Source organism: Rhinatrema bivittatum, chromosome 10 (genome assembly GCF_901001135.1).
Source record: "Rhinatrema bivittatum chromosome 10, aRhiBiv1.1, whole genome shotgun sequence".
Classification (NCBI taxonomy): Eukaryota; Metazoa; Chordata; class Amphibia; order Gymnophiona; family Rhinatrematidae; genus Rhinatrema; species Rhinatrema bivittatum.
Window position 1 is genome coordinate 24,644,538 of NC_042624.1, and position 14,569 is coordinate 24,659,106.

Genomic DNA, 14,569 nt, shown 5'->3' on the forward strand with positions numbered 1-14,569 from the left:
CTAGGGTACGCAGACTAACACAGCTGGCTCACCCCAAACCATATCACTCCTCTAAAACACAATCTCATCCTTTCGTGCCAAGCGCCCCAGTATCTTGATTCATTGAAAGAAAAATCTTTCCTTCTTTCCTGAGTCACTTTAAGAGTCTAGGAATATTCAGCTTCTTTAGGGGGCAATTTTATAACAGCCCACATAAATTTGTGGTCCCTCCGAAAATGATCCTTCCTACCCATAAAGCCTGCTAGTTTGTTCCAAAAGAACAAACCCATAAATGACACTAGCTGTGTTCTGTTTTTCGTGATGACCTTTCCAGTTTGGACCTAATTGTTGTCAGACAGTTAAGCTTTACCTTGACTTCCACCTTGGGTGCTTTCATACTGGGTGTTAGCTGGTGTGATAACATCAGAATAAAAGGCGATTCACTTCTGAGAAAGAAGTCGTACAGTGGTGGGATTCAAATCGAAGAAAGAACAAAGAGGAACAAGGGTGACATGGGCCTGTGAACTAATTAAGTCTGAATAACAGAAATACTGGTGATAGAAGTTATCGAGGGGTAAAGGATTGATATAAAATAATGGTTCTGTGACGTAAGAAAAACAGTCTTTAACAGACAGCTAAAGATTCGTATCCCTAGGGTTGTAAGTGGTGTCGTAGGCCACAGGGATTATAGATACATATGTGTAATATCATGTTATGAAAAGTTATTTCATGCCTGTGCCATTACTGTTTGATTTTGATGAGTGAATGTGTATGAATGTGTGAGTGTGGTGTGTTATATGACACACTTTTAATGTGATTTGGGGATAATATTGTTAATAAAGTTTTGTAACCTCTTATATTCAGTGGTATAGCATCAGCAACACTGACAATATTTGTCAGGTATTTTCTTTAAATATAATGTAATATAATTCATTTCAACTGGAGTTGTAATGCTTACTTAGGGAAATTTAAAAACCACAAGCTTAGATGCCTGGAGTGGTTTTCCATATATTTAGTTAGTTAGATTAATTTCTTGCTAATACACATATGGGCTGTAGGTGAGCTCCAACAATTAAATATCAATGTGCAGTGGATGATAAGATTATCTTGTATAAAAGGACTTAATCTCTTAAACTGAATGCTTCAGACTTTCAGTTTACCCTTATGCTCCAAGATAAGACTTTCTTGCTTTTGTGCCAATAACTGAAGGTTGCCAGTTAAGGAAACAATATTTAATCAACCTTTTGGCTAGAAAGTGTCTTAACAGGTCATGCAGTATTTAGCCAGTGGAAGCCCAGGTGGTCTGGACAGGCTGCCCCTAAAGATAACCTTCATGCAAGAGGAGTAGAGATTTGCACAATGGGGCACAGTCTCTAGCAGATCTTCCAGTGGCCCCTATTGATCCAGCTTTGCTCCCAGACCAATCAAGTTGTCTAAATACCCTCAGCATCCTTTGTCCCACATGCTGGATAATGGCAGCCAAGTGACGGTGGATCTAAAGCTTGTCCCAGGTCTGTGCTGACCTCTGTAACCTTGGCGAATACGAGCATGTCAGCCAGATTATTGGTCTAGAGGCAAAGGAGGTTCCTGGTCCGGGAAGCTCAGCATCATTTCATGCTCCAGACAGGCCACCATTTCTCCATCAACAGAGTTTCCTTCCCCCAGTAACTCGCCAGTGCCAAATGACACCCAAAGATCCATCCTCATCTGCACCAGCAGTAGGAAATTAGGCTTCTAGGGGTAAGCCTTGACCTTCTTTTTATGTTTACCCATTTTAGAAGTAAACTGACTGAATGGAAACAAAATTTGATCTAGGAGTTACGGAGCTCTGCACAGCAACTGTCTTCAAGTTCCCATCCCTAGATATTCTTTAGTCCAAGCTGTATTACCACAAAAACTGATCATTTCCTTTCCACAATGTGGCTTTAAAAGCATCCCAGATTGTGTACATAAGTATCAGTACATTCATGTTAAAATGAAAATTATTCCTAGATTATCTTATTGATCTATGTCAAAAACTGGGATCCTGGTGTTAGTCAGTTGAAAGAAATTAAAAATACAACATAATTTGAAATAAGGATGCTTTAAATTCCAGTTTCAATTATTAAAGGCATCAACCATTTGAATGTTAAAAAAAAAAAAATTCAGTTTGTGAGTATGCGTGGTAGGGGACTGAAAAAAAAAAGTTAATCAATTGGCTGCAGCGGTCTCCAGGAATCTGACAGTCCATGTTTCATCATCAGGGACTTAGACAGTGATGGTTTACATTTTGCCTGCCTGTACAAAACGAGATCACTGGCGGGTTAACATCTCCTTGCTCAGTAACTGGAGTATTACTGTATTCCAGTAACACTGGAAGAAGCCTTAGGGGCAATATTTAAAAAATCTAACTCCTTCGTACCAATAGAAGACAAATCCTTCAGCCTTTAACCATCTATAATCACTTCAAATATTTCTTAATATATAGAGCCCATTTTTTTTTTTTGAAGCAGTAGAGAAAATAGATTCTCCAATCACACCTTTCAGTCTTAATGATGCTCCAGTTGACAAATATACAAACATTCCTTTTTGAGCTAATTAAACATTGTTTGCTTTTAATTGGAGACATAGTTTTTATATATGGTAATTAAAGTGACATAAGCACATTTAACTTTTGGGAAGAGAGAATTACTCATCTATAGCACTTATTAATAACCGTGACATTACCTACATGGCATGTCTCCCCGAGCAAACCGGAATAAACCAAAAAGAAGTAAATGAAAAAATATATCCTGCACCCAAAACGAAGAGAGAGAGAGAAAATTTAGGCCCCCACCCAAAGTGAGAGACTTCCCAGTAATACCTGGGTATAGGCAGGGCCGAGATGTCTTCATTCCGACTGGTTGATGCTGAATATTTTCTTCCTGTCTGGTAAGGAAATCTGAAGCACTATACAGTCATTAGAGTCACCATCATGGCAGTTCTGAAGCAGTTTTTAAATTGCATTGTAATTGTCGAGCATGTCTTTTTGTAAAGCTCTTGGTGTGATAAGGGGCCCTTGAGTTTTCCTTGAGCCCTCGGCTTGTCGTACCAACACCTTAACTCACAGCAAATGCCCTTCCTGTCCATTGCTATTGCTTATATTTCTTATGGATAGTAATGCTGTATTATATGATTAGCAGGTGGTAATATTTGCTTTCAGTAAGGCTTTTTTCTTCTCTTATTTTCTCCCTTCAGGCCTGCCAAAAGGGAGCTGAACCTAAAAGTAAAATTCTTCCATCAGGAGGGAAGGTGGTACTTTTCCGAGGAAGAATACAATGTGATATCTGACAAGAACTTCCCTGATCCCATTGGTAAGCATCACAAAGCTAATTGTTCAGCAGTATATATACATTTTAATGCAACAGATAGGAAATAGTTTATTAAACAGAATGTATATGCAGATAGATACTAGAAGTTGCCTACTGTCTGACTTTTGCAAGCCATTGTTTCAGTATTACAAACCTAATATCATCTCATTGTGAGATTTGGGCCCTAATCCTGAGTTTTCATATTCGGGTTTGTTCTGTTCATATAGGGCTGGATTTTCAAAAGGTTATGCGCGTAAGTCCGGAGGATTTGCGCGCATAACTGGCCTTATGCGCACTGGGCCTATTTTGAAAAGGCCCAGCAATGCGTGTAAAACCCCGGGATGTGTGTAAGTCCGGGGCTTTACAAAAGGGGTGGGGGAGTGGCCAGAGGCCTCTGAACAGCTGCTGGGTGGGGGGAAGGGCGGGGGAGGTAGGGGAAAGGAAGGTGGGGTGGGGGGAAGGAAGTTCCCTCCCAGGCCGCTCCGAAATCGGAGCGGCCTGGGAGGGAACAGGGGAAGGCAGTGGGACTCGGGTAAGGCTCGGTGCCACAAGGTGCACAATTGTGCATCCCCTTGTGCGCGCTGACCCCGGATTTTATAACATGTGCACGCATGTTATAAAACCGGGCGTACATATTCGCGCGCCGGGTAGCGCATGCACATGTTTTAAAATCCGGCCCATGAGCTCTTGAATGAATTTGATTCATTAATCAGTAGGGATGTGCATTCATTTGAAACAAAAGCATAAACATGATAAATGAGCGGTTTTTTGTTTTGTTACAACAAAAAAATGTCATCAATTTGTCATTTTCAGGAAATAATGCACACTGTTAGCAAAACAGGGCATGCTTTTTATTTAGATTTATATTCCAGGGGTTTTTTTTTGCACTTTTCTCAGCGCTTCAGAGTGGATTACATTCAGGTGCTGTAGGTATTTCCCTATCCCCAGAGGGCTTACAGTCTAAGTTTGTACCTGAGGCAGTGGAGGGTAAAGTGACTTGCCCAAGGTCACAAGGAGCGACAGCAGGACTTGAACCCTGATCTCCTGGTTCATAACCCATTGCTCTAACCCCTAGGCTACTCCTCCACTCCTTTTTACACCCTCCCCCCCCCCAAAAAAAAATCTCCAAATGTCGAGACTAAGGCAAAATAAAAATGTGTGTGCACATCCCTATAAATCGGTAGCTGTATAATTATTGTATGGAGATGTTCTCGGGGCAGTCTGAAGGGGCAGTATAGAAATCTTCTCACAAAGATGATACAAAGAAGTCACATGAGGACCCGAGTTTTGAATTTCAAAAATATGGGATGTTCTTGGAGGAAGAACTAGAAGACTGGAAGAAAATGGGTGAAGTGGAACAACAGTGGGCCAAATTAAAAGGAGCTATTACAAAGGCAACAGATTTATAGACTAGAAAAGTAAACATTAGAGGAAAAAGACAAAAGATATCTGAAATTGACCTCAGAGGCCAGGGCTCCAGGCTTGGGCCTGATCCTGGGCTAAGGCCCTGGCATCTGGTCTGACCTGAGGCCCAGTTGTTGTGACCTGGCCTCCAGGCTGGGCCCCAGCATTGGGCCTGGGCCCGGGCCCAAACATCGGGACCTGGCATTGACCCTGGCCTAGGCTGAGGCTCAGGATTTGGGACTGGGCCCTGTTATCGACCCTGGGGCTGGGCCCTGGTCTAGGTCTAGGCCAAGGATCAGATGTCAGAACTCTGCCTCTGGGTTGGGCCCTGGCATTGGGGCCTAGTTTCTGGGTAAGATCGAGGCCCAGGCATTAGGACCTGGTCTCCAGAGCGGCACTAGCATCAGGCCTACGCAAAGCTGAGTGCTTCATTCTTGGGCCTAGGCCTCTGTGTCGGATCCCCCCCTGGACCCAGTATGTGGGAGCTGGGGAGGATCCTGGCCCAACATTTTTAGGGTAGGTGGGAGGGAGGCCTTGGAAAGCCTTGGGATTTTTTTTTTTTTTTTTTTTGCCATTTTGTTTGGGGGTTTGTTTTTTTTTTTTTTTTGTTATTTTATGAAATGAAATTTGGGGGAATCCCCCCCCCAAATAAACCAAAAAATGAAACATTTGTATTTCTTCACATCCCAATTCTTACATAGGTTTTGTTATTTATTTTTTGGATTTTACCATATTTTATTTGTTTTATATATTTGTTGGTTCTGTTTTATTCTGGATATTATGTATGTAACGTTTGTTCACTGCTTAAAGCTTTTACCACTTAATCAATTAAGAAATCCATTAAAGACCAGGCTTGACAGGAGAGCTCCCCCTGCATGGGTACCAATTATGTAAACTGCGCTATTGTCTTAGATGAGATAGAAAGCACATTTGTTTGTTTGTTTTGTGATTTTTAATTAGTTTGCCAGGTGACTCATTTGGTGCAATGTTTTCCTGTAAAGCTCTCTGAGATAGTCATTAAAAAGGAGCTTCAGGCAGTATATCAAACATCTTATATTTCTGGAGAGATGAGTCTGTGTTGTGTAAAGTGCAATTAACAATTAACTGCTTTGATGCCCATGGCCAGGCTTGGTTCGGCATTAGCCAGGTGAGACACAACATGAGTGATGCTGATTGGAGCTGCAGGATGATGCGCTGTGTCTAACCATTCCTGGCCGCAGGGAATGTAGAGCTGAACAATAAGTGATTATTACTTTTTAAAACTCACACTCCCTGAAAATGCATTAGTTTGTCTAAACGCAAACTAAGCCCACTGTGTACTGTGCATGTAACAAGCTGGACTCTGCATGGTGTATGAACTAGAGGGCCCGGTTTTATGTTATGGCCTTTGAAACTGTACAAGTATCTCCCCTGATCCCCTCAAATAAATGTACTTTTCTTGGGTGAAAACCAAGCCCTGGGTGAGGTGACAAACCTAGGTCTGGTTTAGGAGAGGAGAGGAGTGCTTACGCTGGCTTCCTCTCTATTCAAACCATGGAGACTGTCACTCTTGAATACCTCCCAAATAGACCCTTTTCACAATAATTACTATTCAGGAAAACCTTAAATATCTGCTGCTGTTTGCCAGGTGGAAGCCCAAAATGCAGGGGGGTGAATCGACTCCTAAAGGAATAGACTATTCCTAGGAATAATGACAAGATACAGGCAGGCTGCCACATTGAACAATGCAGCCAGGCCCACGACTTCAAGCTTTGGGCTGTAAGCTATGTTACAACAGGTTGCTGCACAGCTCCTTAAGCTTTCTTGCCTGGCTGTTCCTCCCCAGAAGGTCACAGATTAACACACACAATTCCTGTATTGTTCTCTTTGTTGTTGGTATTCCACGCACAGTGTATTATTGCTGCACTGTAATATGAATCCACTGTTAAATGGAAAGGCACATCTGTCATAAACCACATAACCTAAAATACTTTCAAATACTGCACTGAGTTAGGACTTGAAGATTGGGGCTAAGATGAGAAAGCAGCAAAGGTAAACAAATGCGTGCAAGATGGGTAATTTTACAATAATAATAATAATAATGAGTAACTCGCTGCTGAGCAAGCCATGGTGAGAATGCTGAGATAAGACGACGCGCTAGTTTCTTGGAAAGTAAAACATTCTGATTGACCGTGATGTAAGATTCGGCACCGCGTGGTAACAGTGCGAACGGATTTGCAGCGAGGAGAAGGCTGAAGCTGATGGACCTCTAGTGTAATTTGAGGTTAGTCGGCTCGGGGCTTGCTGTGGCACAGTCTTGAGTTGCTTGATCCTGTTTCTTACTGTTGGCGCTGATGAAGCCACGTATGGGTACAGAAGGACCATGTGCGTGCAATCCATCTGCACCTGGAGGTAATTCTCCCCGTGCTCCATCGTGATGCACAAAAGAATGGTTACGGAGCTGGCGGCTGCAGTCTTTTGACTTGGAGCTATCCTATGAAGGTTTAGTTGGATGGTAGATGTCAGAAAAAACTGGCAGGGTTTCTCAGATGAAAAAATAGTGCCCACAGATGATTACATTGAGTGATAGAATCAAAGTCCTTAACATGCAAAGTTTGTCGTCATTATCCCATGATATAATGAAGCAGCAACATAGAGGTCAATGCTCAGTGAGCTGGTGAGTGGCAAAGTATCTTCCACTGAAAATACTTGGCCAAAGTTATCGAGATAAAGTTGTCTTGAATACTTTGTTACTCACTGGCTTACTCGATATTGGTGTAAAAAAAGCCTCTTCCTCCTCCTGCCCCATCAATATCTTCAAAAAATTAGCACTGCAAGTGGGGCCGACCCCATCCCCCTTCCCTAACTTAAACAAAATATTAGTAAAAGATCCTCACCACCCCTATCCTGAACTCCCAAAAGGTTTCCCCATGAGAAGCGAGAGGTGTAGAGTATTTTAACCTCCTCCTGCTTGTCTAATATATAAGTGCTGCCAGTACTTATGTATTCATTTATTCACTTCATTCTGCCCTTATTGGTCCTTCATTGACATAAGAACATAAGAACCTGCCATACTGAGTCAGACCGAGGGCCCATCAAGCCCAGTATCCTGCTTCCAACAGTGGCCAATCCAGGTCACCTGGCAGGATCCCAGCAGTAGACAGAGCCCATGTTGCTAATGCCAAGGGATAAATAGTGGATTTCCCCAAGTCTACCTGGTTAATAACAATTTATGGACTTCTCCAGGAACTTGTCCAAAACTTTTTTTAAACCCAGCTAGGCTAACTGCTTTAATCACATCCTCTAGCAATGAATTCCAGAGATTAATTATGCATTGAGTGAAATGATTTTCTCCAATTTGCATTGAATGTACTTCTTAGTAACTTTCTTAGAGTAAATATCAATTCACATTTACCCATTCTATTCTCTATCATATTCCCCCTCAGCCATCTCCAAGCTGAACAGCCCTAGCCTTTTTAGCCTTTCCATCCCCTTTATCATTTTGGTTGCCCTTCTCTGTACCTTTCAGAGTTCAGCTATCTTTTTTTGAGGTGCGGCGACCAGAATTGCACGCACTACTCTAGGTGCGGTCTCACCAGGGTGAAACAGAGGTATTATGATATTCTCTATTTTAGTCTCATTTCTTTTCTAATAATTCCTAACATTGTTTGTTTTTTTGACCACTGGAGCACACTGAGCCGAAGATTTCAATGTATCATTCACAATGAAGTTTAGATCTCTTTCCTGGGTGGTAGCTCCTAATATGGAACCTAACATCGTGTAACTACAGTGCGGGTTACTTTTCCCCATGTGCATCACTTTGCACTTACATTCAGTTTCATCTTTGAATTAGATGCCCAGTCTCGCAGGGTTCTCATAAAGCACTTGTAATTTAAGAAGTTGGAATAATTATGACTTACCACAGAGTGTTAAAATATACATTTGTTTCTGTTTCCCCTAGTTATAGGTAAATAATTTGCTTATATTGCTTACTGCTATTTATTGTTAAATAAGATAACATAAAAAAGTTTATATTAATATAGTTGTGGGGTCTGGCCTGGAAGAAAACTGAATTTTGAATCTATTTCACTTTCAGCCCTCACTGAGTCGTAATGTTTTGTCAGTTAAGCAGAGGAAGGGCCGAGCGGGCGCCATTGCTGGGCTGTGCTTAGGGCATCAGTTGGCCGTAATCTGGCCCTGAGGTTGAGCCAGCCTTCTCACCATCCAGATACGCTACATCGACTGAGTACTCCCTCATGAGGAGACTCCTCAGGAAATTATAAAGTCATGGGATAGGAGGCAGTGGCCAAATGTGGGTTGGTAACTTGCTAAATAAGCCAGGAAACATGGAAAAAACGTAATAGTTTTTCCCAGTGGAGAATGCCCCAGGGATCTGTGCTGGACCAGGGCTGTTCAACACATTAAATGATCCGGAGAAGAGGAGCACAAGTGAGGGGATCAGATTTGCGTATGACACAACATTATCCAAAAAAGCAAACAGAATGTTAGGAATGCTTCAGAAAGAAACAGAGAACATCCTAATGCCTCTGTATCAATCCATAGTGCAGCCGCACCTTGAGTATTGTGTGCAGTTCTGGTCACTCAAAAAAGACTAAGCAGACACTCAAAAAAGACATTCAGGAAACGGAATGTGAAGGACGAGAAAAATGATTGAGGTTAGAGATATGTAGTCATTTGCAACAATAGGAAATAAAGGTGAATTTCCTATTTCATTGCATTTGGGAAGAAAAAAATTGATAGCAACTGCACATGTAAGAAACAAAAACCCCCCCAATCCTTCAAACGAAATGGAAAGGCCCCCACCCTCCCGATCCCCCCCCCCCCAAGACTCTCTCAATGTCTCTGATGGTCCAGCAAGAGCTCAGAGTGATTTCCAGCTCCCAGGGGCCGTCAGCTGCCAGTATTCAAAATGGCGCCAGCAGCCCTTTGCCCTTACCATGTAACAGGACTACCGGAAACCATTGGCCGGCTCCTGTCACATGGTAGGAGCAATGGATGGCCCATGCCATTTTGAATACTGGCAGCTGATGGCCCCTGGGAGCTGGAGATAGCTCTGAGCCAGGGACTTGGGAAAGCTGCCACTTTTCTCTGGGACTGAGCAGCGAGGAATGGATCTGCTCTTTAAGATCTGTAGGGTACTTGTGACCTGGATTGGCCATTGTCTGAGATGAGGAAGCTTGGCTCGATGGACATTTGGGCTGACTTAGCATTGCATAGTTCATTTTCTTTGGTTCTCATGGGCATGAAAAGTAATAGTGCCTCGGTGAGGTGTTGTGGCACACAAGATTTTAGGTGCTGAAATCTATTGATTCTGTGCGGTACAAGTCTTCAACCAGTCTTCAAATCTTATGACTTTCTGTGCAGACAACTGGTTTTGTTCCCAAGAGTGTCATACAAGCTGATGTATTTCTGAGTCATTTTCCTTCCTCTGTAATCAGATCTCACTGAATCGGAGTATAAGAAAGTCACATTTTACAAAGTATGTAGTATGACTTATTTTTAACCAATTTGTTTATTTTTAAGCTTCTACTGAAAAGGAGAATGCCCAGGCCTTTGTGGTCCTGCCAAGTGTGTTTCCTGTCTATCTGTGGCACCCCTACACAAAGCACAGTTTCTATTGCTTCCAGGACGAGGCAGCTCAGAAGCAGTTTGGCGCGGTCTTGCACGACTGCATCAGGCATCAGAACCATGGTAGGTAGTGCTACCCTTTTTCTAACATACATGGAATCAGGCTGCAGATCAATCTGTGGTGGTGACATACTGAATGCAGGTAATTAGAAGGGGGGAATTGGAAATTGTTTATTTAAAATGACTGTAATCTGAAATTGATGCTATCATAGAAACAGAATATGCTGGAATATAGGGGGGACTATTAGGATCAATTCATTCTCTCCAGTTTCATTCTGTAATCAATGCCGTAGACCCCTCCATTGATCTCTGGCGCTCTTCTTGCTTCTTCATAACAAGGGATCCTTTGTGCTTATCCCATGTTGTTGGTTTTTTGGTCTGGTAGTTCCTCCTTTGTCATTTTTCTTCCAGTTCAATTGTCACCAATGCTAGGATTCCTGCTCCATAAGCCTTCATTCATAGCCACCCAGAGAGTTGTCCCCTGTTTTTTAACAGATCCTAGACTGGTCATTGTATTGACTGTCCTGAGGGTGGGCGCCTCTCAGAACCCTGTAACATGGGATTTAAATTCTGCTAACAATAACCCTAACGCCCTCTGGCTAGAACCAGTGACTTGGGCCTGATTCATCAAGGTCTTTTCCGATAGACACACAGGGGAGAAAAGCCTCAATGAATCAGGCTCCTTGTAGTCTAAAAGCAGTAACAGGAGATGTTCAGCTAAAAGGCGAGCAGCAGAAGCCCTGCTTTGTTGCCTCAGCTCCCCACAAAAGATTTTGCTTTGCCAAAACGGTGAGCAGACATTGTTTTTGTAGCTATTTATTTACACGTAGAAACACGGTAGAAATATGATGGCAGAAAAAAATTGTATGGTCCATCCAGTCTGCCCATTCATCCAATTAATTCAGCATTGTAATTCCCATCACCTCCTTAGAGATCCCCTGTATTTATCCCATGCTTTCTTGAATTCAGATACTGTCCTTGTCTCCACCACCTTCACTAGGAGGCTTTTCCATGCATCCACTACCCCGCTCTATAAAGAAATATTTCCCAAGATTACTCCTGAGTCTGCCCTCTTTCACCCTCATCTCATGACCCCTCATTCTAGAGCCTTCTTTCCATTGAAAAAGCTCACCTGCTGTTCATGGAAACCTTTGAGATATTTGAATGCCTCTGTCATATCATAAGAACATAAGAGCATGCCATACTGGGTCAGACTGAGGGTCCATCAAACCCAGCATCCTGTTTCCAACAGGGGCTAATCCAAGTTACAAGTACCTGGCAAGTACCCAGACATTAAATAGATCCCATGCTACTGATGCCAGTAATAGCAATGGCTACTCCCTAAGTCAGCTTGATTAATAGCAGTTTATGGCCCTCTCTTCCAGGAACATATTAAAACATTTTTAAACCCAGCTACACTAACTCCCTTAACCACATCCTCTGGCAACGAATTCCAGAGCTTAATTATGCTTTGAGTTTAAAAGAATTTTCTCCGATTTACTTTAAATGTGATAAGGGAAAGGCAGGATAATTAATGAAACAAACATATAAGTATAATTTTTGGCAATCTGTAGCATATTTATTTATTATTTATTTATTTAATTGTTTTTGTATACTGACATTAGATTGAGATATCACATCGGTTCACATATAACTGAAACACAAATAAGGCATGGGCTGCTCATTTTTATAGAGTAACTTAGAACAGTTAACAACTTACAGTATAAATTACAACATATTATAGTAAAATTTAACAAGGAACAATTATTAATGCACATGTGTCAGATAATATGGGTGGCTTGTATGTCGGAGACAGAGCTTAGGAACGAAATGCATTCATAGCTTGGGAACTGTTGTACCAAGGGCAGCTTGGGGGAGTGAGGGTTTGTTTGCAGGCATTGGTCAGGGTCGTGGCATATATTCATTCATTTATTTATTTATCGCGTTTTATATACGGTCATTCGGTTTCGCCATCACAACTGTTTACAAGTTTCCATGTTTAACAACATGTTAGAAAAGTTTCAATGATTAACAATATGTTACCAAAGGTTAATGAGGGTGTTAACAAAAGGTTAGTGGAGGCGTTGTAAATAGATTTCGGTTATCGAGTTAGACAGATTATATTATGTGCTTACATTGGTTCCAGATGTTACATAGAGCAGGTAGGTTATGTTGTTTAACAGGTTGGGAGGGAGAGGAGAGTAACAAAAGAGTCATTGGGTGTTTTGGTAGGCTTTGGTGAACATCCAGGTTTTTAATTCTTTCTTGAAGGTTTTAAAATTTTGTTGTGTTCAAAGTTCAGTTGGTAGAGTGTTCCAGAGTTTGGGGCTTCCTAGGGATATGGCTCTTTCATGAGTTGAGGTGAGTTGTTTGGATTGAACAGGTGGAATTTTTAGGAGTCCTTTGTTAGTTGAGCAGAGGTTTCATTGTGGTGAGTGGAGTTTTATTGATGTACTTAGCCAGTTAGTTTGATTTTCGTATATTATTTTGTGTAGTATGGTTAGTATCTTGTAGTCTATTCTGAATTTTATCGCGAGCCAGTGTAGTGATATAAGTGATTTATATACTGTAGGACACTGAACCAAAATTAATGTGAAAAAACACAAACACAAGAATTTCCTTTGCCAAAAAGAGAAGGGAAATAAACAGTTCCAGCAAGCAAGCTTGCAAGTTAGAGAGGTAATGCTTCTTTCCGTTTCAGTGGATAGAAGATAGAGGCCGATTATTTAGTGCTACATAGCTGGGTAAATAGGGATTATCTGGCTAAGTGGCAGCTGCTGAATATCCGGTTATGTTCAGTGGCTTCCACTTAGCTGGGTAAATATTTATCCGGCTATGTAGACAGCTGGATATCATGGGGTGGGCAATGGCTTGATAGCAGGTCTATAGTTAGCTGGATATAGCTTATTCAGCTAATGGAAATTATCCAAGTATCTTCAGCGGCTTAGCCATGCCACGAAATATCCAAGAATCTTCATTCCATGAAATTATCCAAGTATCTTCAGCGGCATAGCCATGCCATGAAATATCCCTTGTAAGTCATCAAAACGCATCCAGTGGTAGTTAGATGTCATTTTCTATCGTGGAGTGTGTGCCTCGCCTTTGATTTGGTCTTGACAGGAGGAACCCCAGCACAATACCTTGAGTGTGGCAAACGTTAATACCTTAACGTTTGCTGCAGCCTAGGAATGCCCCCTGTGGCTTCCTGCCATGCCTCGTTCCCTGCAGGTTTGTTCACACACTCCTGTAAGAAGGACTTGCTCTGACGCCGATCCTCATCCCTGCTCATCAAGCACAGGATGTGTAGCTTGCTTCTTCCTCTGTCTGTCCAGTACTGGAAACCCTGCACAGCCACAGCACACACAGTCAAGTCTCTGACATGGCGATTAAGGGCCAGCTTCTGACCGGATGAGGACCCTGTCCTGTTGGGTGCACTTAGCACGCTGGGCTGTAAAACAGTAACCCTACGATGGCATCCTGAGTAAAAGAACCCTATTGCAACAATATGGGCAGACATCTTGTACAGCTGCAAAGTGGTCAATCCAGATCACAAGCACCTGGCAGGATCCCAAATAGTAAGTAGATTCCATGCTGAGTGTTAGCAATCTGGGATCTGTCTACTATCTGAGATCCTGCCACTGTTCCATACAGGATACTGGGCTTGATAGACCTTTGGTCTTACCCAATATGTCCACTTTTATGTTCTAACTCCTTTGGCAGGGTGGGTAATTTTCATCAGACTGCATAGATCTGAAGCCTGAGACTACGGTCTTGTGTGCATAAGTGCGTCCCAGTACACGTGTGCAGAAAGTTGTGTCCTGCTTGGAGCAGGTGTAATTTTCTGTGAAAATATGTTTGTAACTTCCTTGTCCTGCTCCAACTGCACCCCTCCCCCGGACGCCTCTCGCCAGTCCAGGTAAAACTAAGCACAGAACTGGGCTTCACCTGCACTTCTGCTCACATAAAGCCCCCCAGTGGATTTTCAAAGTGATTGCACACGCATACAACAAGGTTTTGTTTGCATAAATCACTTTGAAAATCAGGCCCCAAAAGGCCAGGGTTAGAGAGCAGGTGCCACACACATTAATTACGAGTCTGAGGAACTGCTCAGCGTGATATATACACACAGATAGGTATTCTAAGAAAAATAGCACATATCCACCCCAGGCATCTCACCCTCCACACATCCCTCCCCAAAAGTACAATTTCCATTAATTATTCATGAAATA

The 14,569-nt window shown here is 42.3% G+C and overlaps 2 protein-coding genes across 2 annotated transcripts in view; one reads left to right on the plus strand and one right to left on the minus strand.

Annotated features, from left to right (window-relative positions):
- Positions 1–14,569, minus strand: part of RNF2 (ring finger protein 2) — a 197,853-nt gene that overhangs the window by 166,049 nt on the left and 17,235 nt on the right. The gene's annotated exons all lie outside the window — the stretch shown is intronic.
- LOC115100351 (protein Niban-like) overlaps positions 1–14,569 on the plus strand; it is a 125,896-nt gene that overhangs the window by 84,217 nt on the left and 27,110 nt on the right. Inside the window, 3 exon segments of the mRNA XM_029618767.1 lie at positions 3,196–3,258; positions 3,260–3,311; positions 10,236–10,403. Of these exon segments, the coding sequence (XP_029474627.1) occupies positions 3,196–3,258; positions 3,260–3,311; positions 10,236–10,403 (283 nt within the window).